The 26,122-nt window shown below is 39.8% G+C and overlaps 2 protein-coding genes across 6 annotated transcripts in view; one reads left to right on the forward strand and one right to left on the reverse strand.

Annotated features, from left to right (window-relative positions):
* Nucleotides 1-8,851, forward strand: part of LOC117433590 (rho GTPase-activating protein 33-like) — a 41,357-nt gene extending 32,506 nt beyond the window's left edge. For all 5 annotated transcript variants that reach the window (XM_059010729.1, XM_059010725.1, XM_059010728.1 and 2 more), the window contains 6 exons: nt 1,039-1,234; nt 2,113-2,252; nt 2,746-2,820; nt 3,424-4,242; nt 4,437-4,777; nt 5,005-8,851. In XM_059010729.1, coding sequence (XP_058866712.1) covers nt 1,039-1,234; nt 2,113-2,252; nt 2,746-2,820; nt 3,424-4,242; nt 4,437-4,777; nt 5,005-7,428 — 3,995 coding nt within the window. In that variant the 3' untranslated portion in view covers nt 7,429-8,851. The remainder of the gene's footprint in view (nt 1-1,038; nt 1,235-2,112; nt 2,253-2,745; nt 2,821-3,423; nt 4,243-4,436; nt 4,778-5,004) is intronic.
* Nucleotides 8,852-15,324: 6,473 nt separating this feature from the next.
* Nucleotides 15,325-25,050, reverse strand: LOC131709058 (uroplakin-1a-like). Its single transcript, XM_059010731.1, has 8 exons — nt 24,966-25,050; nt 21,646-21,746; nt 20,417-20,617; nt 19,559-19,633; nt 19,232-19,339; nt 18,139-18,318; nt 17,274-17,357; nt 15,325-16,324 (listed from the first exon to the last, which is right to left on the reverse strand). Exons 2-8 carry the CDS (start codon nt 21,709-21,711, stop codon nt 16,277-16,279), a joined length of 762 nt encoding a protein of 253 aa, XP_058866714.1. The 5' UTR covers nt 21,712-21,746; nt 24,966-25,050; the 3' UTR covers nt 15,325-16,276.
* Nucleotides 25,051-26,122: the final 1,072 nt, after the last annotated feature.

Raw genomic sequence — 26,122 nt, forward strand, 5'->3', positions numbered from 1 at the left:
ACAAATCAGCTGTGCAGTCAAAAATTGCTGTGATGTGCACAACAGCGGAAGCAACAAAGGTAAAATCAGGGATAATAAGACTCCCATTGCATAGCAGTTTGATCCATTCCTGGTTTCACTACACATTTAATAAGACACACCTGAACTTGTTACCTCTGCACTGGGGCTAATCAAGAACATAATAAAACCTGGAATGGGTGAAACTGCTATGCAATAGGAGTCTTATTTCCATCCCTGTAATGTGTCTTGTAAACGCTGCAGGGGATTCTGTGACACTTAAGTGTAAAATAAGAGATTATGAACTTGAAGCTGCCTCAAGCGCCTTGTGATTTTAGGACCTCTTTGGTCATACTGTAATGTGCTGTGCTGCTTTTATTACCAGTTTAAAGTTAAATGGCTTCATTTTGTATTTTCATGTTTAAACCTTTTCCCTTCTCTTTTCAAGAGCATTCTGTAGTGGTTTTGACTTATCTGGACAATTTTTCAGCTTTTGTAAAAAAAAAAAAAAAAGTCGACGGTCTGGTTTTCAAATAACAACAAATCTAGAGATCTAGATACAGCTCTCTCCCATTGGAGATAATTCATTTCCCGCTGGCGTGATTGGTGCTGCTTGGAGTTTGCTTCTGCAAATTAACTTTAGTGCTTGTGTCTGAACCCAATCCTAAGTCTGCGGCGCTGTATTTCTGTGTTTGCGAATTGTATTGATTTACTTTATATTAACCCCTTCATGCATGAAATATTAAAAAAAAAAAAGTAATTTTGGATACATAATGAATATGTTTTTCATTTAAAATACCATTGCTTTTTATATGGGAAGAGAAAAGATGGCACCTATGAGGTCATCATGCATTTGTATCTTCCATATAAAGACTAGAAGAGAGTGTATAAGGTCGGCGTGCATGAAAGGGTTAAACAAATAAAGCTGTACAGTGTTCTTTTCAGATGCGTACAATATGTGGTCTGCACACAATGCCACCTGGGAGTCCTGCTTGGTTAGCAACGGCACAGATTCCAAACATGTTTTTTTTGTTGTTGCAGGACTCTGTTCGTTGACTAGGCCCAAGTCCTTTGTGGTCTCCTCTCTGTCCTCTCGACTGCTGTCTCTGGAAGAGGCTCAAGCCAGGACCCAGGCCCACCTCCTCTGCTCTGCACAGGCCGGCCTTCTCACACTGCAGGCAGATCCGATGACTTTCCAAGGGAAATACCACACAGTTATTGACATACCTGCAGAAAGGTTGTTGTTATTGTTATTATTATTATTATTATTATTATTATTAATGTAGTCATTTAGCGACTTACAGAGACATACAGAGTGGGGGTGAAGTATGCATCACAACTGCTGCTGCAGAGTCACTTGCAATAGGACCTCGGTTTTGCGTCTCATCCGAAGGACGGAGCACAAGGAGGTTAAGTGACTTGCTCAGGGTCACACACAGCAAGTCATTGGCTGAGCTGGGATTGAACCGGGAAGTTTGCTATACATGAAGATTGATATAACAACGAGTAGCCGGGCAGACATTGTCTGCATTAATCACACAAGGTGCTGGTTTCTTTTAAAGACAAAAACTTTTATTAAACTTCCACAGTTGTTTGAACTTTTATCACCCTGTGATAAACACTTGCAGATGTATAAAAAATTAAAATAAAACATAATTAACAGGTTGCTCACCAGAACTAGAACATTGCACATTTTTTATATGGTTAAAATACTAAATAATATAGCGGCTGAGCCAGGATTTGAACCGGGAACCTCCTGGTATCAAGCCCTTTTCTTTAACCACCGGACCACCGTTTTGCATTCAGCGTTGTTTTCATTTTGACACCACTAAAGCTTATGCCACGGCTTTAACCAAGAAACAGGAAGTTAACGGGGTACGTACTTCCTGTGGTGGTGTGGCAGGATAGGTGGGCTCAATATTTGTGGGGGAAATAAGGATCCACAACAATTACTACTGATAAAGTTGTTCCTATCTCTTCATTAGCATAACTTTTTTAGAACTATGAATACACCTTTTTATTCTTATCTGAGCCGTTTAGGATTAAATACTGTTGACAGTGTGATGCCAGCGCAGGATCAGTCGGTGTAATGCGATTCTGTCCTTCGTTTTGAAGGAGGAAGAGCGGTATGAAGGTGAGGAAATCGGCAGGTGGAAGCTGGAGAGCCTTCTTTGCCATCGGTAAAACGCCAGGATCCCAGCGGAGAAAATCTGCACGAGTTGGATCGCTGTTCCAGGCTTCACAGGCTGAAATGGGTAAGAGCATCAGGGAACAAAAAGGTACCAGATCTTATAAAGAGGGATAGCATTTTTTGTTTTTAGACCTAATATACTGCCCATGATTTTACAGTACCTCCCGTATATGTTTCATGTTCTCGTCTGTTTGTGGATCAGGGTTTATTATTGTTGGTGTCAGTAGCATACCAAGCATTGTTTTAGCATAATCTTCAGGTTTGAACAATACCAGTGGCGGGACGACTAATCTGATGAATATGAAAAACGACGCTAGTTTTTTGGTGTTTTGCCGTTTGGGGTGTAAAATAAAAATCTAATAATATTCTTACTCCTAGACGTCGCATACTAAAACATACTGTTGCTGTACACTTTTGTCGTTCAATTATATGGTACAGGAAACCTTCTTTTATTGTACATATTATGTACAAGAGTTGTTTTTTTTTTACAGTAAACAAAAGACAAAGTTACTCCAGTTCAGGTTTGTATGAATTTCAAATCTCCTGTTTTGTTGCAGGAACGCGGATTGAAACCGTGACACTCCGGTCAGCTAAGAGTGAAGAATCTCTTTGTTCTCAACACAGTGGGGCTGGTAAGGAAAAGACCAATTCTGGTCTTTCTTTCTGTCTTTTTTCTTTTCTTTTCTTTCTTTCTTTCTTTGCAGAACTTTTAGTATATCTGATCAAAACCGGTTTTTTTTGTTATATTTCTAAATTGGCCTTGCCTGTTTGGGGCTTTTTATCCCCTTCGATCATGATTTTTGGTATTTTAATTTTTAGAAATTTAAAACCGTTCGTGTGTACTCTATTTAAGAGGTTGCCCTGCCAAAACATACATGCATTATAAAATAGATCTATAGATAGGAAACTTTAATATAGTACAATTATACACACAGTGACTGAAGAGGATGTGGATGTCTGTAGCTAGCAAATCATTTTAAAGGGATTATAAAATTTCATAAATCTTACCTCTGTTTGCTATTTAGGCACATGTTACACCCAACACTTATTTACATTGTATATAATTAAATCTAGTATAATAAAGGGAGGTGTAGCTGTTTAATTACAGTGATTTCTCTGTGACTGGCTACTTGCCCTAATGACTGACAGCCTTTGTACACAGATGGAGAGACAAACCAAACAGTAATCTGTTGCTTTCTTCGTGCCCTCTCATATTTTCTCTTCATTGTCTGAAGGCCTCTCCAAGCATCAGCGTCTGCGTCGACCTCGGTCCAGTAGTGATGCCCTCTCCGTTACTATGGAAACAGAACTTCTGTCCACCCTGAAGCACTGCCGCTCCTACGACAGTGTTCAGGCTGAGGACCCCGAGGGTGTTTACATGCTGCCTGACTTTTCCCACGAGGCCTCACTGTGGCTGGCAGAGGACGAGATGGACTTCAGCCCTACTTATTTAGATGAGGCTGGCCTGGAATTGGAACCCCTGACCTTCCGTTGCGGCCCACAGCGGCTTATCACTGAAGACCCCGACTCCCTGATGAACCAGTCAGAAGTTGCTGTAAGGAAAAGCTTTATTAATCAGCCTCCTCAGCGAGTTCAGTCATGCTGCCAGCAGCACAAGACTTCAGCCGTAATGAACCCCTTGACCCAGACTTCAGAGATCACCAGCCCTGCCCCTGAGAAGCTCAGCAAATCAACCTCTTTTACCAGGAAGATGGTTCACGCCCTTTCCCCTAAAGGCAACAAGTCCCCACCGATGGATATCTCTGAGCCAATCTCCATCACAGTGCCTGCTAAAGTTCTGGAGATGATTGGTGGAAGGGCTGGAGAGTTCCAAAGTGCAAGTGGAGCTCAGAACTTGGCTACTGCTGCTGCCCAACCCCCTCAGATGATCTCTATGCTGTTGAGGTCATGTGATATTCAGCTCACCGAGAGCTGCCAACAGGAAATCAGGAGTAAGCTGTCCTTCACAGAGTCAAAGGTCAAGGGCCACTCTGTCCCCAGTTTCCAGTTATCGGAACACTCTAGTGTGATGGACCATTCACAGCTTCAAGCAGGTAAGAGCTTACTTGTTATCATTTTTGTATTCTTCTATATAATTTTGTATAATGAAGCTATCTAAACAAGTACATTGCACTTCATCTTGTCTTGTTGGCTAGTTGCTTCAAAGGTAGGCATGTACTGAAGTTTTCTGTATTTACGCTTCGACGAAAAATTAATTTGATCGCCTGTTTTATTTTCTTTCTCCCAGGCTTTTTGATGGCAGCCGCCCCACTGCCTTCCCAGGTGCCTCCGCCACCTCCTCCGAAAAACCCTGCCCGGCTGATGGCCCTAGCCCTGGCAGAGAGCGCCAACAAGGCTATGAAGCAGAGCCAGCGAGAGCCCCGCCCACAGGGAGGGGGAGGGGCTTCCTTAGAGGCGCGATTCATGAGGTCTCTGTCGGTGGACTCCAACGAATGCGTCTCTTCGGTGGCCAACCCTTTGTACTCCACCGTACAGTCTTTGTCTGTGTGGAAGCCTGAGCGAGGGCCCCAGCTACAGAGCGAGAAAGGAGACTCCGACGGGCAGAAGCACATCCGGAGCCAGCCGCAGGTAAGGAAAATATTCATGGTTTTTTGAGTTCATACCGTGCTGTTTTAAAATATAATTTTGTCTATCGTTTTTATTGTATTTTATTATCGTTGTAAGTTAATGGCATACCTGTTTTTTCGATTTTGACATTTTTAAAAAAGAACCAGTTCTATAAATGTTCTGTAAGGGTGTGTTTTTTTTACCTGTTTTTTTTTTTCTAAAAGTTTTGTTTTTGTTTTTCCATCTAGGAATCTGGTACCTTTTCATCCCAGACCTCTCTCTCCGAGTCTGGAGCATCCACAGGTAGTTCCTCTGCCGAAACGGATTCACCCTACAAACCTCCTCAGCCCAAGGTTCCTTCAGCTACGGCTTGCCAGCCACAAGACAAGCCCCCAAGCTCTTCTAATCAAGCTGCTACTACTTCTTCTTCTGTACCAGAGTTGAACGTTGAAAACCAGCTTCCCAGCAAGAAGCCACCAGCCTATTCCAGACAGTTTTCTGCCCCCCATCTTCAACATAAGCACCCTGCCCCTCCCGCCAAGCACACTAACCACCACCACCATCCACAATTCCATCACTCGAAATGCAAGAGCTCTCCTATCATTCACAGCTCCTCTCACCTAAGAGCCTTCCAGCCAGCCAGGCCAAAAGTGCCCCCGAAGCCACCAGAACTGAACGCTGGGTTTCCACTGCATCGTAATGAGAGCTATTCCAGGCGATCTCAAGACCAGGCAAGACCCAGAATGCTTCTCTCATCACAGTCCACGCCTCCGTTTTCCAGGAATGATTCGGAAGGAGTTTGCTATGTGGATCCAAAAACCCACAGTCATTTGGATCAATCCAGGGGGTTTGCCGCTTCCTCGGTTCAGGTCTACCACAATAGAGCTAGCAGTAACCCCCAGATATTCGCTGGGAGGTCAGAGGACCAAGTCAAGCACGAAAACTTTTACTATGAGATTGCGCCAGAGCCCTCCTTTGTACAGATCCCTAGATACAATTATCAGAATGTTGGAAACCAGATGGCGCTTGAAGGAGTTCCCTACCGCCTTCCCAGGCCTGGGTTCGAACATGCCATTGCGGACAGGCATTTGAGGAGCCATGACATTTCAGTTAGACCTCATCTTTGGACTGGTATCTCGCAGAACCTGAACCCTACCGTGGATCGATCCTTAGCCATGCAGGGCAATGCTGGTTACACACAAATAGCTGGTGTTCCCTACTCCACAGTGCCCCAGGAAAGCCCTGCACATCAGCCCTCTGCATCCTTTAGAATGGTTCCTGTCTCTCGGACTGAGGGGGCTCCTAATCAGGGGACCTCTACCTACCAGAGAAATCTCTACAGGACCCAGCGGTCCCCTTCTGCAGATCTCTCAGCCTCACAGCTACACCCCTACTTTGAAAATGGGAAAGTCTGTTACAGGTACCTTGAAGAAGGGGCCGCCCATGAAGGTGAGACCAGGGTCCTTCAAGATTACCGGCCTCAGGCTGCTGTGTCTGCCCCAAAGCCTCCCAGACTTCAAGAGCAACCAGAGCCAATATATGTCAATTTTCCTTTCAACCCAGGCAAAGCCTGGACAACAACCAACTTAGATGGAGACCAACATTCAGAGCCACCCCCATCTGGGAGCTCCAATGATAGATCTGGTACAGAGCCTCCTTTAGTCTTTGAAGAGAATATCGCAAGTCAGGAATCTTCATCTGACCCCTGGCAGAGGGCTGGCAGTTCAGTGGTATCTCAGTACGATAACTTTTCTCCATCTCTGGATGAGAAACCACAAGGTTCAGATGCAATCCACTTCAGGAGCAAGTCGGATCCTGGAAACGGCGGTATTGAAGGTCCTGGAGAGTTGCAAAATCTAGAGGAAAAAGATCACGTGAACCACCCGACTGAAACGCCTGCGTCTGAATCTGGAAGCGATGGAGCTTCAAGGTGTCTTGCGACGCTGTGCGAGATGCCCTCTCATCCCCAACAACAGCAACATCAGCACCTACAGCAGCAACAGCAAAGAGCTGGCTTCAATGTCTATGCCGCAGGTCCAGTGAAGCCCCAGTGGGATGGCAATCCTTTTGCACCAAGAGGCACCCACACTCTGCGGGAGGAGCCTCTAAGGAGGTCCTCTTCTTCAGCCGGGCACTACAGCCAAGCATTTGATGTCATGCCTTCCGGGGATCAGGTTCTTAAGTTCTACAGGGCAGCGCAGGTCGCTATGAACCACCCTCACCCAAGGAGCTGTGTTTCCTTCACCCCGAATCCAGCTCGTGCTAAATCAAGCCCGTCTTGCAGCACCAGGCAACCGGAGCCAAACTTCAGACCTACCTATTCCAATCAAGTTTCCATGGTAACGGAGGAATCTGCTGTTCGAACTCCTTTTACCAGCATGGCGCAGCTTTCTCTGACAACGACCACATCTCCAAGAGGGCCCCAACCCCAGCTTGGCTTCAACCCTGGAATCCTCCGCACTCAGCAATATAACGCTTGCCAGTTTAATTCCAGTGCTGTACCAGGACTCCCTCAGTATGGGAATGTACCCAGGAGAGAGGGGCTGGTCTCCACACTGGATCCGTCTTTCCGTCCAGTCCTCCGGACACCAGCAGGTGTAGTCCGACAGGGCAGTTTACCAGCCCCAAACTGGACTGTCCATTCAGAAGGACAGACACGGAGCTACTGCTGACTGACTTGTAGAAACTAAACCATTTACTTCTTCGACACTAACTGTTTGGGAGATGCGTTGTATATACTAATTCACCCATGGGAGCTGGGACTTTTTTTTTTATATAATATAATTCTGGCCCAATATTGCAATAATCCCCCTCCCACAAGATAGCCCTTGAGTAAATTCACTACCAAGGTGTAATATGACCAAGACTTAACTCTTTAAAAACTGCAGACCAGTATACAGACCTAGGAAAGATAACACCACTCAAAATTGCAGAATGCAATAGTATTGAATAAATATAACTCCACTCAAAACAGCACAGTACACTAATTACAATATACCAGTATGTATTTTTCATGGCCATTTTTTATTATTATTTTTAAGTAGAAGACAGTAAAACTGTTTGATCCCAGGGTATCGTTTCTAGAGTCACTTTGTGCCGGAAGAGACTTCTTACCACCTATCATGAGCACGCCATTGCTCGCAGAAGTCCCTTCTGCTTTTTCTATTGAACTTGGCTCGGATGAAACTAGTTTTCCTGTAACACCCTTATAGGTCACTCACTGCTGTTACATGTAATAGGAACCCTCCTGCGCTGTACACTGCCGCTCAGACTGCATGTGGTGAGGGTGGTCCTATTACCGGTAACTCAGGAAATTAACATTTGGAGAGTACTTATGTATTATGGCCAAACAAGGACTTTACTGGAGTTGAAGAGAAAATAAAGTCAAAGAATAACATCAAATTAAAAACGTTTTTTTTATTGAAAATAAAACCTTTTGAAAAAATTAAACATTTGCAGACGAGGGTTTGCTGTAAAGTGTTTTGGAACTACATATAAACCATTCCAATTAATATATGATAACATTTCTGCACACCTTTTAGACTTGCTCACACAGAACATGTAAGAATATGAAAAGGTACTCGGTTTACCTGCATTGCACATATTCTATGCAGACTACAGCCTTGTTTTTGTTTCAGGAATATATATATATATATATATATTGGGACTCAAGGCCAATTTCCCCAGCTCCTGCTTTTCTTCTTCTATTGTTTTTTTCACAGTAAATGTAACTATCCATTTTAATAGTATTGTAATTATGTATGTAACAAGGAAAAGCACATTTTGAAACTGTAATGGAAGTTCATCATTTTCGACCTGCTTGATATCCTGCAGCCCTAATAGAATCCATAATGGATTCTACCTTTTTAGTAGAATGTCTGTTTTAGCCTAACATTCAATAAAGCTGCTGTGTATTTTATACATGGTTTTAATATGGCCATTTAAGTGCAATGGGTTATGGGAAATGTAGTCCGTTTTTAATCAGCCCCATGTAATGGCCGCCTTAACATTCCACTCTGTCAGTACCTCTTACTCTGAACATCTCTCTGTATTAGGATGAGCTCTTTTAATAAAAATGTTTGGTTTTTTTTTCAACTCTGTTCCTTTTGGTGACCTGTAAAAAAAAAAAAAAAAGGGGGGGAAGCTAAATGAAGCATTTAGCTTCATTTGAAGCCTCATTCAAATGCTTTTGTTCAGCTTTGGTTTTGGAAATGTATGCATTTAATTTTGTTATTGGAGAAAACAGTTAACTCTTTCAACACTACATGTCTGCCCAGGAGGTCCAGGAAACATTCAAGACAATGGACAACCAGCAGTTTAGGGAACATGACTGTAAGAAACGGACCAGTTAACCGACTAAGGTACTTCGTGCAGAGAGAGTTAGGAATTGAGTCAATGTTTTTACTGCAATACAATACGGACAAAGCTGTAACATAGTTGTCAACGCCTCTGTGTTCGTTTTATACAGTAGTTTATGGATTTTCTAAACAGTTTATTTGCATAAGGTTAATCGGTGTTACAGGAAACCGTAGAGGACGGTGCTTGTCATTTATGGTTGACATTCACACACAATTATAGAAGGGAAAACCCTTCCCAATGCATACAAAATATCACCAAACCACTGTTGAACTCACACACTGACTGAATGGTATTCAGAATTGTCTAGTTTTACATCACTGGGGTCTATTGATATTAACAGCAGCAGAACTGTCGAACAATAATAGAAAGGATATGGTAAATGTACAAAAGTTAATCTAGCCCAGAGCGTTGGCTTGGACTGAAGGCTAGGCACTCCATTTCCACACATACCAAGTTGTGAAGGGCTGCTGGAGGCCTTTAATTCATTTTAATATCCGGGGAAGGATTGGGAGTAAATAAAAAGATGTGTACAAAACCACGAAACATACCTGCTGCGTTTGACACACTTCATTCTAGCATATAGATGAAACTGGCAACAGACACCGTTTCACAATTGAACAAGATGAGTTTTACAGACTTGTTTTCAAGGTGTAGATAGAAACGAGGCATTAGTCTCCGTGGAAATGCTTCGAAGGCATACATATTTAATTCCCATCCATACCCCTGCAATTGAATCCATTGCTGCTTTGTGTACTGTGTATTCCCACAGCACAGTTATGAACTACCTAAATCACATTTGCTCAGTACTTGTTGCTAGTACTTGCAATACATATCACTGAATTATTTTAGGGGAGAAAGGTTTGCAATGTATAAGGTGTGCAAACCTAGAGGAACTGGGATAAATGACAAAAAAGGTGACTTTTTAAAAAAATAAATAAAAAAAGGAGGAGGGGATGGGGTGCGAAATAGCATTGCACATTGGATACTGGTTTAAAAACATAATTGAGGTTTTAATGTATTGCAGGGAGGGGTTGGTGATTGTACCTATGCAGTATATAATAAACATGTTTCAGTGATGCTACCTACAGTATGTGTAAGACGTTAGACCCAGTGTTCACTGCGTGTCTTTTGCAAACCCTTATCAACTATGCAACAGCATAGATCCTTGGAGTGTGTGCGTGTGTGTGTGTGTGTTTTTCTTACCGTTTTCAAAGACCACCACGCTCCAGGTCTCTAGTGCATTCCATTGAATTAGTGAGTGCCTGTGTTATCCCCCTCTGTCTGAGAGGGTAGGTCACACTGCCTTGTGCAGTTTGAAGAACATGATGCTAGCAAACCAATTGCAGTAAATCTTCCCTAATATACATTGCCATCATTTCGTAGGTCTCACGTTTTCCTATATGGAAAATGCACAAATTATGGTAAATACATTTTTTTTAACAGTAATTTATTTGAATCTGTTAAAGATTTTTTTTATCAAACACCCCTTGCAGATACTTCGGTGTTGTACTTATGGAAAAAAAATCAGATTATATACAAAGTGAAAGTAATATACAGTATATTAGTAAGCTTTACTGGAATTATTTTGTTAACTATATGGACTTTAATTGGTTGCTGAGCCTGTTGTTCACAGCCTGTCTTCTCATTTTTATATGATGGTTACATTCATTTGAAAGTTTAGGTTTTTTTTTGTAAGAAAGAAGATAGATTGCATGACACTGTATTGTGAAATGTATGTGAAAATTACAAAAAAAAAAAAAAAAGTGTTTATAAGATCTAATTTATCATTTTAACAATAAATTGACCCGTTCAATTGAGAATTCTGGTGTCTTATGTATGTTGCATTTATCATTGGTTCTGTGTCCAAGGTCTGATCATACAAGATTCATCCAAGTTTCTAGTAATTATTATTATTATTTAGTCATTTAGCAGACACGTTTATTCAAAGCGATGAAGAGATTAGGGGGTGAACTGTGAATCATCATCAACTGCTACTGCAGTCACTTGCAATAGGACCTCACTATTAGGATGAGACGTATTGCTGACTCCTGATCTTCATTAACAAATTGCATATTATGTACAGTACATTTAAATCAAGTTTTCCTCAGAAGCAGACTCTGAAACTGTTAAAGGGACGAGGGGGACCAGAGTGTCTTTGGCTCACCGCGCACCAGCGACCCCTGTAGTCTGGCCGGGCGCCTGCGGGCTTGCCTGTAAGCTGCCCAGAGCTGCGTTGTCCTCCAACACTGTAGCTCTGAGGTGGCTGCAGGTGAGCCTGCAGTGTGAAAAGAAGCAGGCGGCTAACAGGGGTGGCAGCGGTGAGCTGAGTCTAAAAATAATTGGACATTCTAAATTGGGAGAAAATAATAAAAATAATTGGCAACAAAATTTAAAAAAAAAAAAAAATCCAACATGCTGTGAATGTAGCTATTATCCATTACAATGAGACAGTAATTTACCTTTCCATTTTACTGTCGTCAAGATGCAAATCCAGTATACTCTCTCTTGCTCCTTTTGACACCCTGTGATGTTTCATAAAGCCTCTTCAGTCTCCCAGGAATGTGTTTCCGATGCGCAGGACTCTTTCGTAGCCCCAGTAGTATGTCAGGTATTTCTTTTACCCTCACCTCAACATGAAAACCTGTTCTGCTGCTCACACCCCTGTTTCGGCTGGCCGTTGCTAAACCAGTTTGGCGTCATTTTACCCAGACAAGCTACCTCTGCTCGGGAGGGGGAGAAAGAGGAGCTGACTGATCACAGGACTGTATTTATTTTCTCCTTGTGGCTCAGTTGTTCTGTTAATGTTTACCTGCATGAAACCTTTTCAATGGCTGATGCCTCTCGCAACGTTAGGACCTCACTGATAAAAACAGGGATGTACAGCTACAGCCAAAGGTTTTGCATCACCCTTATAGAGTGAACTAATTTTGATCCTATAAAGTCGAATTAAACCTGCTGAGTAATGTTACGTTAGCATATTGAATTACACACCGTTTTGTTGTTTTCCATATACTTACTGAAAAATTAGTGTTACATTTCAAAATCTAACATGAAATCCTGTACTACAATTATGGCTTCCGGTATGTATAAAGAAACTGCTAGGCTGTGTGGTCCAGTGGTTAAAGAAAAGGGCTTATAACCAGGAAGTCCCTGGTTCAAATCCCACCTCAGCCACTGACTCATTGTGTGACCCTGAGCAAGTCACTTAACCTCCTTGGGCTCCATCTTTCGGGTGAGACGTAATTGTAAGTGATTCTGCAGCTAATGCATAGTTCACACACCCTAGTCTGTGTAAGTCACCTTGGATAAAGGTGTCTGCTAAATAAACTAATAATATATATATATATATATATATATATATATATATATATATGTTTTTATATATATATATATATATATATATATATATAAACAAATGATGTCTCAATCCTAAAATGTTTTGAACTTAAAAACCAGGACTGAAAATATAAGTGCTGAGTTTATGAAAAACTGTGAGTTCTAAGTGTGAGAAGAAACAGATGCTGAGTAAAACACAATACAAAATAGTACCTGCTACAATCTAGTGTAAGAGTTGAATAGTCTGAATGCCCGTGTCAAGACAGGAATGCAGCAGAGTAGCTTAGCCTGGAAGAGCTGTAGGAACGTGGGCTCTGGAAGAAAAGAGCATGTCTCAGCAAGAATGTTGTTCAGTCTGCTGCTCAGTTGGTCTGTGACTTTTGCCAGCTCAGTAAGGCTTGGGGCCCAGCAAGGATTTGCTTCTCTTTCTTTGCCTCCCTGACGGTAAAAGAAACTGTGAAATAGACAATGGACTGCGTTTACTGGTTCAATAAGACATGTACATGTTTGTTAAAATAGTATTAGTCATATGTTACAGTTGAAGAAATATACAGACTGTTGTCCTAAATGCTTAAATTAACTGTGGTCGCTCCCAATAGACATTAGTCACCACCACAAAAAATCTGTCCAACCTGTTTTCTGTACCACATCACACCATCCTGTCTTACTAATTAGATGAACCCTAAAACAAAAAGAATATTTTACTGACTGGAATAATAATAATAATAATATATTTTATATTGCACCTTTCATAGTGGACCACCATCACAAAGCGCTTTACAGAGGTAGGCTGTGAACTGTGCTTTATATGCAGAGTCACTTCCAATAGGACATTGATATAACATCTCATCTGCAGGATGGAGCACAAGGAGTTTAAGTGACTTGCTCAGGGTCACACAGTGAGTCAGTCAGTAGCAGAGGTGGGATTTGAACTGGTGACCTTCTGGTTACAAGCGCTGGACTTTAACCAGTGGACTACAATGCCTCCTGAGCTAAGCAAGACAGATAAAGAATCCCAATTGTTTTCATTACAAAAACCCACCCAGTTATTTGTTTTGAAGGCAAAGGTCCTAGGCTTTCAAATTAAGACATTCTTGTTTTGCATTTCGTCTCCTTTTTTTTTTGGTTAACAGAGAAGACGAAAACGAAGTAACAAACACAACAGGTTGGATAGGATTCCAGAACTGAAGAAACAGGGATTGGTAGTTTCAGAGCAAGACATAGCGAGAAACACAGAACAGTAGAACAGTCAAACCTCTTGTTCCTGGAGCCAAAGATTCATGATAAGAAAAGCATTCTTGTGTGTGTTCATGGTCAACAATACCAGAGCCAACCCAGGAACTGCCACAGAGTTTGTTCGGATTTTCTGAAAAAAGTTGTTTGAAATCTGGCAGGGACGGAGTTAAAATACTGTGTGGAATGCGGTCAAGTTCTAATTGATTAATTGATTGACAATAAGGTTTTGATCACATGTGTTAAAGAACCAGCTCCTTTCTTCTAATCCAGGTTAAGCAGACTGTGAATGGGGCGATGGGCGATGGTTAATGGGTGATGGGTGATGATCGGAGCCCTTTACCCAGAGGAAAGCTGGTAAAGTTAAATATTTCATCCAGTTTTGCATGTGTATATCTGCAAACTGGAACTTAAGGTTACTTCCCGGAGCGGGGCCTTCCTTTGTATGGAGAGTAGCGCATGACCAAACTAGGCCAGCTTTTGTTTTGTAGCTGTGTTTTTGTACAGTGTTTTATATCGTATGTTTTCCCGAAGAAGCAACACCGGCCAGAGTAATACCATTGTAGGTAGCTCAGCGGTGGTGCACGGTATTGTGGTAATGACTAAAACCTTTGCACCTGTGTTGGTGTCTGCAACCACAACCCCACCCACCACCCCCCCGTCTTAGCAAAATCCAGAAAAAGCGTCAAATGTTTTTGATTGTTTATTATGGGATGGTCACAGCAGCTGGAACATGTGAGCGCTTGTCATGACAGAATGTATGTTCTGCAAGAGAAAGAGATCCTGTTTTACGGGTCTGTCTGCATTGCCCAGTGTTGAGCTTCACCAGCTGCACCTCTCCTCTCCATTTCTTTCCTGGATACGCCTGCAGGTTCAGTTCATTTTACATTCTTTTGCATCAAACAAGATGTTTGTTCATAGTGCGATAAATTCCCATTCAATAGTTTAATAAAATTTGCTGTCAAATAAACTTAAAACTATGGCCAAAAGTTTTGCATCACCCTATAGAATTAACAAATTTTGTTTCATAAAGTCGAATGAAACCTGCTGATTAATAAATAATGCTGCATATGTAGTATACCCACAGGACGTGTGCATATTTAAGCAAAATTCCTGAAACTTGGAAAATAAACATCACATGAATTGCAAGCAAGGTGGAATAAAGGAGCCCCATCCAGGCTTTTTGGGCATAAGAAAGAGTCCTTCATTATTGTGAAATTCCATCCGGTGTTGTGCCAAATAGTGTCTCCGGGCAGGATTCCCTGCTAACTAATGTCTCCTAGCAGTATCTGGCACTCTAGGTGCCAAATACTGTCTCCAGCACAACTGATGCTGTATAACAGACCTGACATTAGGATATATGAAAGTTAAGATACTCAGCAACAGATTCTTATACAAGAAATAAAGATGCACTGTATAGGTTTGGAGCAAAGCCATTGAAATGACACTTTTTGGCAGACGAGATATAAATAGGCATGTGCAAATGAATTGCATGCGAGCGGACTACAGATGAGACCCCCACCCCCCCAGATAACACTGGGGTACCGCAAGATGACAGGTATAATGTGGTAGTGCTGTCTATTCTGTGTTTTAGTAAATATTGCAGGAGTTTCCTGACTGAACAAAACGAGTAGGAGCAGTTATGTCTCAATCACTTTTATTAGTGTATTACAGCATGTAATTACAATATAGAAACAAACAAAAGTAGTACAGTAGTTTTGGTTTGCATGAATTCAGAGAGCACGATGCCACACGCAAAGTTACAACATTGGATTTCACTGAATAAACAAATATTACTCTCCGTCTCGTGATGTTGTGAAGTGTCGAATTAACATTAAGCACATTTTGCAGTGTTAGGATTAGACAGCACAATATTTTCACCAAAACTGGTTACGTGATTTGATGTGCTTTCACAAAAGAAAAAAAAAGGCAACAGCCTAATCTCTTCTGTAGCTCTGATTATGTAAATTCAGTTTGTAAAGCATACTTTAAAACTGCAGATTTAAAAACTGCTTGTTTCACAGACCCCGATTAGTGCTAGTCTTGGACTAGCATACCTAAATTAACATCAGTGCAAGAGTTAAACCAGGGTTTGTGAAACCAGCAGCTAGTGAAAGGGGGCTAAATTGCACCAAGATTCAATTCAATTGGTGATCTTTTAAAACCTGTACAGTAAGAAAACACTAAGTCATGGTGTATAAACTTTGCAACATTTAAAATTAGACACCCCTTTGGTCTTTAATCTCATATCTGCAATCCAAAAATTAATGCATAATCCAACATTTTGTGTCTTGCCTGACAGCAGTTTGTAACTGTTATTCTGCATGGTGAGGGGTTTGTGTGTGAATACTTATACAGACTTGCTTTTAAACACAAGAAGAAAACAAAAATGGTGGAAATGAGGAAGGGGGAAGATGTCAGCCTTGCAGTAACTTCCAGAAATGGCACTAAATTATTATCTTAATGTTTGAGGGAATACATTCCTGGATAACATAATCTGGATCCTTCGAGTAATTAAAAATCATGCAAAAAAAAGGCTGTTCTTGCTGTTTATTTACAAAATCTTGGACTGGAATGGAAAGGTGGAGATCATTATCTGAGCTTGACATAGTACACCATAGCCAACAGCATCACCAGAGCCTAAAAAAAAAAGCAAAATACAGTTTAACGAAAAACAAACATGGCAAATACTGGCACATTTAGCATAGGGGTGCACATCCTGGGCAATGCTTGTCGGGTTGGGTCCGTTTAAATATTGCTTGTTTCATCTGGCTACATAACTATCCTTTCTTGCCTTTTGTCAATCAACCTCCTTCAACAGGGGGAGGTGGCTTAGCCATGGCAGCCCATGTCCTTTGCTAAATCATTCTATATTTTTAGCATCGGCAGCCTTTGTCCTGCCAGTCCCAACTACAAATGTCAATTCCTCCGAAGAACAAGGCTGAGGCTAATGAAGTCCTCGGTCCTTAATATTGTCATGTGTCTGCATCACCAAATAAAGCATTGAAATCTATCACGTCAGTGTTTATTTCTGAAAATAAGTGCCTAAGAAAATGTCATTATTGGTCTGTTTCTGTAAGTTTAGATGAATCCCTTTCATGTGATCTGTTTTTGTAAGAGACTAGCAAATTATATAGTAGCATGAACAGCCATGGCCAAAAGTTTTGCAGCACCTAGCATTTTAGGATTGAGACATAATAAAAAAATAAACTATATGAATATAATTTAGATCTTTTATTTAACATCATGTAATCAAAGAAACTACAAAGTGATTTTTTTTTTGTCAGTATAAATATGGAAGCAGTATGTAACTCAATATGTTAACGTAACATTATTCAGCAGGTTTCATTCGACTTTATGAAGCAAAAATAGTTAATTCTATAGGGTGATGATGCTAAAGTTTTGGCCATAGTTTTACAACCCATTGGTCAATAGTATAAGAAATAAAAAAATGTCTTGCTCTGGAAAATAAAACAACGTTTCAACAGTGCTCTTGGCAGATGTCCTGCATATTTAAGCTCTACTTGTTTACAGAGCAGAGTAACCATTACCATTATCACAAAACAAAAAAAAACACACATTTGCTTACCGTAAACATGAGGATAGCAAATCCAAACCAGGAAACAGCCCAGGCATACCTAGAAAAGACTGATTCGATGTGGGAAAAGCAACCCTGCAAAACAAATAATAAACTCGGTCACCTTGTTGTTTATCGTTTGGTTTTGTTTAATACAGCGCTTTCTCCTCGTTTCACGATCTGACTTTCGGAAATATTTAAAACTGTGAATTGGTTATTCAGTAAAATATAATGGATGTATTTGCTTACGATTGTAAGTCGCCCTGGATAAGGGCGTCTGCTAAGAAATAAATAATAATAATAAATAATAACAATGCAATTTCAAATCAACCTGGTCCAACCGTCCTTGAATCTTGAAATAACGAAAGAGAACTGTACGGAGTTATTCAGAATTTGTGCAAACGCAATACAAGTCTGCAAAAGCAATAGCTTATTAGACATTCCTTTAGGGTTACAGTAAAAGTGTAAAGACTCAGAAAAGCAGCAGTGTTATTATGCATAGTTACAATGTACTTGACAAGTCAATCATTTTGCAGGACATATGCAAATACAAGAGCTAGGGATAGGATTAGGGTTATAGCATGCAAAACAAAATGCACATTAAGTTCACGGTAACTATGCGTAATAACATTGCAGTTGTGCATAAGTACACATGTATGTAATAAGTAACTACAGTAAATACACACACAGTCATTAGTGATGCTTACTGTAAACTGTTGCCCAAAATTGATATAAGCTCTTTGCATATCAGCTGATTCACTATCAAATCGTCACAGCATTGGTCCAAGACCCCGAGTAAAGTTCAGAGAGACTAACTACCGTGTAAATGCACAGTAAATAGAGACGATTAATGGAAAGGGTCACTACAGGCTCTTACGTTTCCATTCATAAAGTCCAGGTTTCCAATCTTGCAGGCATCCAGGTTGACCACTTCATAATTTGCCTTGCGTTTACAGCAGTTCAGAGGCCAGGGGTAGTCCTCCACTGGGAATTGGTTCCTGAAGGTTGAGGTATAATCAACCCAGTCAAGAGCACTATCCGTACCACAGCAATTAAGCTGAAAATAAAGAAAAATGATTATTTAATTCAGTACACATATCCCCCCCCCCCCCCTTACTCTAACTGAATTACACAGAACTCCCTGTGCTGTCAGAAGCATTCGCAGTAACAAAAACATTTGTTTCAAAACAGACCTAAAACAAATGTATTCATATGGAGGTAGTTCAATTTGTTTATGGCAAGGAGGTGCAACACGTTGGACCTCCTTGCCATAGGAGGCTGTGTGGTCCAGTGGTTAAAGAAACCGGCTTGTAACCAGAAGGTCCCCGGTTCAAATCCCACCTCAGCCACTGACTCATTGTGTGACCCTGAGCAAGTCACTTAACCTCCTTGTGCTCCGTCTTTCGGGTGAGATGTAATTGTAAGTGACTCTGCAACTGATGCATAGTTCACACACCCTAGTCTCTGTAAGTCACCTTGGATAAAGGCGTCTGCTAAATAAACAAATAATAACACGTTGTATCTGATTCAATCATTATTTTTCATGGTGCTTCAAAATGGAAAGAATACACCACACCAGCATACAGATTAAAACACATTTTGCAAATTTCCTGGGCTTCTAACAATGACAATCTTAGAATATCAATCAATATTATATATGTTTATGATTCTAACACGCAAACAAGGTCTACAATATTGTATGCTTATCTCTATTACTTTAACACACTTATTATAAACTACATTGTATTTAATATTAAGCTTGCAATGTAACCCTTTACTGCCCTGTAACACCTGCAAACAGCCTTGGATAAAGGCGTCTGCCAAATAAATAAATGTATATATTTTTAAATAAAACATTCATGGGCGTTGAACCTGAAGTTACCTGTCTGATGCACAACCCCAATCACTGCTATCAGACAAAGCAGCGCAAAAGCTTGCAATACTTCAAATCGTAAAAAAGGATTCCTTACATCAAGCATGACTCGATTCCACACAGTGGTGATTCGACGGCCAGGTTCGCTGTTATCCGCGTAATACTGCAGCATTTGCTTCTTAACGAAGTCGCTGTTGGCGACCAGCTGAAAAGAAACAAATTGTTCAGTTTCTAGACTTCAATCAAGTCCCCTCTTTCCCTTCTTTTTATATTTCCTAGGCTAAAGAGATTTAGTATGTTAAATCATTGCTGTGCCTGTACCCTGCAGATACTATTGATAATGGTTGCCAGGGGATAATAAAACTTAGAGGAGATTCAATCTGGTATCCCCATCAGCCAAGAAAATGAGTTTGCCAGCGCTTACATAATCTCTGTGGGTGTACGAAGTGATAGCAGAGGCACTCTCGAAGATGTAGATGATCACCATCAATATCAGATACTAAAATGAACAAAGAACAGAGCATTAGGAAGAATGATTCATACTCACACAATCTCAAATTATATCAATCAATCAATCAATCAATCCTTTATTTTATATAGCGCCTTTCATAGTGGACCACCATAACAGCAGTGTGGAGTAGTGGTTAGGGCTCTGGACTCTTGACCGGAGGGTCGTGGGTTCAATCCTAGGTGGGGGACACTGCTGCTGTACCCTTGAGCAAGGTACTTTACCTAGATTGCTCCAGTAAAAACCCAATTGTATAAATGGGTAATTTTATGTAAAAATAATGTGTAAAACAAAAAAAATCTAATAGTATGTAAAAATAATGCGATATCTTGTAACAATTTCGCCCTGGATAAGGGTGTCTGCTAAGAAATAAATTATATATGTATATATATATATATTAGCTCAAAGAGCCAGCTGCCCTATATATATATATATATATATATATATATTTGGCCTATCTATCTCCATATATAGACACACAGGGAGAAGTTTGTTTTATGGCTTGGTCGCAAATAACAAATAATATATCTCAGGTAACAGAATCGATGGGAGTCAGCTATTGATAATGGGCAAGAATATCCCAAAGAAATGTACACACCCCATATTGGGACAAATTAATTGAAGCAGGGAGTGACGCTATTGGGTCTGTGTTACAAGCCATTTAGCAGTCTTGCCTGTTCATCGCAGAAACTCATGAACAAAAAGGTCCACAAGCCTTGAAATGAAATGTTACATCACAGTGGATGCATCCAGTAGAAATATCTCTGTACTGACCAGTAACATCATGCTGCGGCTTTCCTTAAGGACAGCAAAAATCCCATAGATTGCTGTGCAGAAGAAGGCAAATCCAGTGAAAATGGCAATCCAAGCTCCAGCGAAGACGTCATCCTTTCCGGATACAGCCATGATAGGATACAGCTCGTATCCATCGGCGGTTACCCATATCGTTACAGCAAACAGTGTTATGCCACAAAGCTGTGGAAGACAGAGATCATATTTCCAATAAATAAATAAGAAGATATAGAGATATAACCTTAGCTGGAAATGAAGTGGAGATAGATTTAGGACAGAGGGTAGGAGACATTTCTAACAGTTGTGAGGGTATGGAATGGGTCACCTAGTCATGCTGTTGAGGCAGAATCACCGGGATCCTTTAAAACCCAACTTGACAAAAGTTCTGAGATCAATCAGCTACCGGAGACAGATCGGCCAAATGGAATCGTTCATAAATGTATTAAACTGCCTTTTAATATCAACATCGATGCCTTGCTGTTTACAATTTGTTTTGCATGTAGAGTAACAACCTACAGTCTCATTACATTTTAAAAAAGGCAATACAGAGTTCTTAAAATGATACTTAGGAGAAGAGTTTCCTGGTTTGTACGCAGGTGACTTGAAGCAACTTTTATGGCACAGATGGGTGGTAGTCATGCTTTCAGTGAACAGCTTACGATAACAAAAGGTTTCACATCCACTAATACAGGGGAGGACATTCTGGAACAGCAGCACAGGAAATGACACGTCTCCTAAAGCAGCTGTTTATGTATCGATTAAAACTGCTGCATTGACTACCTGAATCTACTTACCAGATACTATCATCTATCTTTGTGATACAAAGCCAGCCACAAAGTAAGGGCAAGGCCCTTTGGTGACTGTTTCTCTTAGTCCTGCCGAGCAACATTTTTTAAAATCCCGTAAAAAACAAAATCACTCAACGTTGGAGGCATGAAGTTTCACTGAAACCCTAATTCTAGCAGACATGTCAGATAAAGGGGAAGTTTGATAATTGAAATAAAATCTCCCATTAGGCAATACGTTAGGGATGTAAAACCAGACCCAAAACACCAAATATTGAACCATTTGTCCTTGTAGTTTAAAGAGAGTTTTACTTTAGATTAACACTTGCACAGACTCTGTTACAAGTCAGTTGAATCTGCTACCATTCACATCCTGGGTTCCAGGTTTCAACCCAGCCTTGATCCTACAGTTTCCCTGGAACTTACCGCAATAATCACATTTCCAAAAATCAAAATGCCCATGAGAGCCGGGCTTCCCTTTCCAGCTGCCATAACTGCCTCCAATTTGGTTTTTCCAGCAGCTTAACCTAGACGGACAATAAAATAAATACAAATGAATTAAGAAGAGGACGAACCGTTACCTCAAGCTAAGCAGACATGGACACTGGCAAAAAGCTACGATTTATTCAAGATAGTTAAAAATGTTGCCCAGTGATTAGTTACACAATGGATTGTGCTATACGGGATCTCTTTGGTCTTGATTATTTTGGGGGTTTTTTCAGCCTGACCGTTATCATAAATGTATTTGTGAAACCAAAGCATTATTAGCACCAGATAGTTGAACCCCAAGAGAAAGCATTGTGAATTGTTATTATTAAAAGGAATAACTATGCATAATAAGGCTGTAATTCTATCTGGAGGGGGAGGGGGAGGGGAGGGGGGGGGGGGGGGGGGACTACATTTATTGTTACCAAGAATCTGAGTAGAATATTTGCTTGGCTTCTTTTTGAGGGTGGAGTTGGATGGTGAGCCTCTTCTTTCTGAGGGCCGTCAGTTTAAACTGCCTAACGTCCCGCGGAGGGCATGTGGCTGAGGCAATTTCCTGCTAAATTTATGTTGCTTATTTTTTTTTCTAAGAGTACTTGCGTTATTCTGCTCTTCCACAAAGGTATCCCTGTCTGCTGTTGATGAAACATTAAATCTGCAGGCCTTGTTGTTTCTTTGGTATTGGCTGTGTTTTGTTGTGTTCATGTACTGGTGGCAAAGTTTGTTTAGCAGGTTTATCATCAAACTAATTATTATGCAGGGGTCTCACACCACCACCATGTATAATAATAATAATAATAATAATAATAATGGTGACCCTCACCAATGTTTTGTGGGAAACGTGGTATTTACATAGTTCTATTTGTGTGGTGCATTAAACAACTAGCAGTGTACGAAGTTAACATTCACCTAAACTGTCACAAAACTAATTTATAAAAATAATAAAATTGCCCATGTCAAAACATTCCAGAAAGTTAACAGGCACAGTTCTTCATAGCCTTACAATGCCTCAGTTGAAATTCAATGTTCAGTACGTGGAATCTCTGCAATGTATTTGGCAGACGCCTTTATCCGAAAGACTAGGGTGTGTGAACTATGCATCAGCTGCAGTGTCACTTACAACAACGTCTCACCTGAAAGACGGAGCACAAGGAAGTTAAGTGACTTGCTCAGGGTCACACAATGAGTCAGTGGCTGAGCCGAGATTTGGACCAGTGACCTCCTGGTTACAAGCCCTTTTCTTTAACCACACAGCCTCCCATAAGGAGAGTATCATAGAATGCAGCTGTACACCCTTAGAAAAAGTACTACAGCAGTACTAATGTGCTGTGTATCACTGTAGCTTATAGTAGAGCTGTACTGTCTAATAGTACTATTTCAAAATACCATGAAATGCCATACCTTTAGGTTTTACTGTATATAGTACTACTATAAAACATTATAGCACTGTTATGATGTCCTATAGTATTACTACAAAATACAGCAAAAAAAGTACTGTTGTACACTATAGTACTGTTTTGTAAGGACATCACATTTGAAGAAAATATCTGAAAGCATTTGGTCTGTATGACCTTAAACCTAAAAGCGACGGTCATTTATTTAATGAACCATACCCATGGCCAAAACTTATTCTAATGAATTACAACTTTGTACCTAACCATTCGAAGCCAGCATCTTAAAACTCATAGACGACCATCTTAGAAACAAGCATGTCATGTGACCGCAATTATGGAGACGTGTTATGTTGAAAGTCAAGAGCAACACATGTAGGTACAGACAGACAGACAGACAGGACACCTCCACAGATCTCCAAATTCTTTACTCTACTGTGCTATAGAAGGTCCTCGCCAGGTTTTATTGAAATTGGAAAGGGATTTTTTTTTTTTTTTTTTTTTTTAAACATCTGTCAAAGTGTAGATGTAATACACACATACACAGATTTAAACATTAAAACTACCAGCAAGGAAACCAAAATTTTGTTTAGAAGAAATACAATCAGCTTAGTGATACATTTAACAGGAACAACCTGCCTAACCAGTTCAAGAGGCAAGAACTATGTGAACTGTCTTGCAGCTAAAATAGCCCATACACCCCCGTGTAAGTATACTGGTGGTTTAATGATAAAATGATGAAGAATATGAGAAAACGCAAGAGAGCTAGCTTCCAGTAACAGCAAGAGATGTTTATTTTTATTATGGAACATATAAGATATTACTTTGCATAACCCTTTAAAAAAATTATGTTTAAAAATCCATAACGTTAAAAACACGCAGTCCTGCGAATCCATTGCTTCTAAAAGTATTTATACTGTTAGTCAAATGTTATCAAATAACACTGACACTAATTTTAAAACGAAATGTATTTGTATCATTAAAAATATATATATATATATATATTTTAAATTTAAGTGTCAAATTCAACATTTCGCGCAGTGAAAAAAAAGAGGGGGGGGGGGGGGGGGGGAGTATTATTAAAGTGAATATATTTCATTAAAACTTCAATTGTTTCCTTAAGGAAATGTACGAGTATTGGGTGGGTTATACAAAACACACACACACATTGTAATTAGTATTATTATCTGGTGGAGAATCTTATCATGCCATTCTCAGACACGCCCTGGAATGGCATTACACCCCGAATCCACTCGGCAGGAGGCTGTCTTGAGACCCCGATGGTAACAATAGTTCCAATAGTATTTAACCTTGCACTTATACACAGAATAGTCCATTTATGTTCTACTGTAAACGTATTATCTAGTTGCAATCCCAAAACGGTTCACACATAGTACACCACGTATCTTCAAATCGTTTTTATTATATGACATTAAAACAACTAGAAACATCCATCAAATCTAATTATATTCCACTACTATTTATTTATTTATTTATTTATTTTTGCTTGAGGTTTAGTGATTCAGGAACAACATACATACTAAGAGAGTAACTATTTTACAACCACGGAGTGAGAGATGGGAAAGCCAAACTTAAAACAATAATAATCAATTAAAAATATATTAGCTCAAAGAGCCAGCTGCCCCAACGTTTCGATGTGTTGTACAGATCTTTCTCAAGGGAACTTATATATATATATATATATATATATATATATATATATATATATATAGTTAAGAAACGGTGACAACAAATGTATCAGACAACACCACGATGCAATTCTGACTTTAAAAAGAATCGTAAAAAATCATATTATCACGTTATATAACTCCAAAGTAGCCAGCGCCTATTGATTGAAAAGATTCTCACCTGTTCGATACAGCTCCGAGAGGGATTCTGATAGCTCACACCTGCTGCAGGTATATTACAATCTACCCGTATGATGTCACAGGAAGAAAGGGAAAATGTGGGTAGGCGGTACAGAGGGGATCTGGAGCCAAACACGATGATATGAGCAGCGTTGAAATTATTTGTTATTGACGCTATTGATTGTATTTCCGCACTACGTTTACCAATTTTTTTAAAAGTTGGGTCACCAAATACACAAATTGTCGCGTGTTCGTAGCAGGGTCGTGTATCTTAAATATACACACTCCATGGAGTTTGACACTCCCGGAAGATGAATACAAGCGTACAGTTCTTGAATAAGTTATCTTCAAACTCGTATTTTTTATGTATTTAATGTTTTAGTGAAATACAGACATTATAGATAAACGCTTAAAAACACCAACTAGCGGGTTTTTTTTTTGTTTTTTTGTTTGTTTTTTTGTTTGTTTTTTTTAATATATGCTGTATATTTCCTTCCGGTCCTGTTTCTGTGTTAAGTATATAAAATTTCACTTACAAAAAATGTTTAAAAGTAACTTAAAATCAGAGTTTCGTTGCCTATTGTGCCCCCTGCTGGTGAAAACACATATCATTCTTTTTGTGTGTGTTATTTATTTATTAAAAATCAAATGATGTCATGAAAAACGGAAACAAAACAACAATTGCAAAGCAAATACGATCAATGCTCTGCAGGTGAGAGAATCGTGTAATGTGTACACAGTATCTATTCTGCTTTTAGAAATTTAGAAATGATAGGTGTCTGTGATCTCTCTAGCATTAATGTGCATGTAACAAGGGTAATGTAGAGAAACAATTTCAGCAAATAAATTATTATTATTATTATTATTATTATTATTATTATTATTATTATTATTAATAATAATAATAATAATAATAATAATAATAATGTACACCCAACTGTGTATAATAAGGCTATCATTCTATCAAGGGTTTCTGGTGACATATAAACCACGAGAGCACTACCTTGAGTCCTTAATCATTGTCACTAGAAACCCCGTGGTAGATTTACAGCCTTATATGTGCAGTTTTGGTGTATATTATTTGTTAAAATACAAGCTGACGTAACCCAGTGTTTATTTTAACAATGGCAGAACTGTTGTGAATAACATTTGAAAACA

Source organism: Acipenser ruthenus, chromosome 41 (assembly GCF_902713425.1).
Source record: "Acipenser ruthenus chromosome 41, fAciRut3.2 maternal haplotype, whole genome shotgun sequence".
Classification (NCBI taxonomy): domain Eukaryota; kingdom Metazoa; phylum Chordata; class Actinopteri; order Acipenseriformes; family Acipenseridae; genus Acipenser; species Acipenser ruthenus.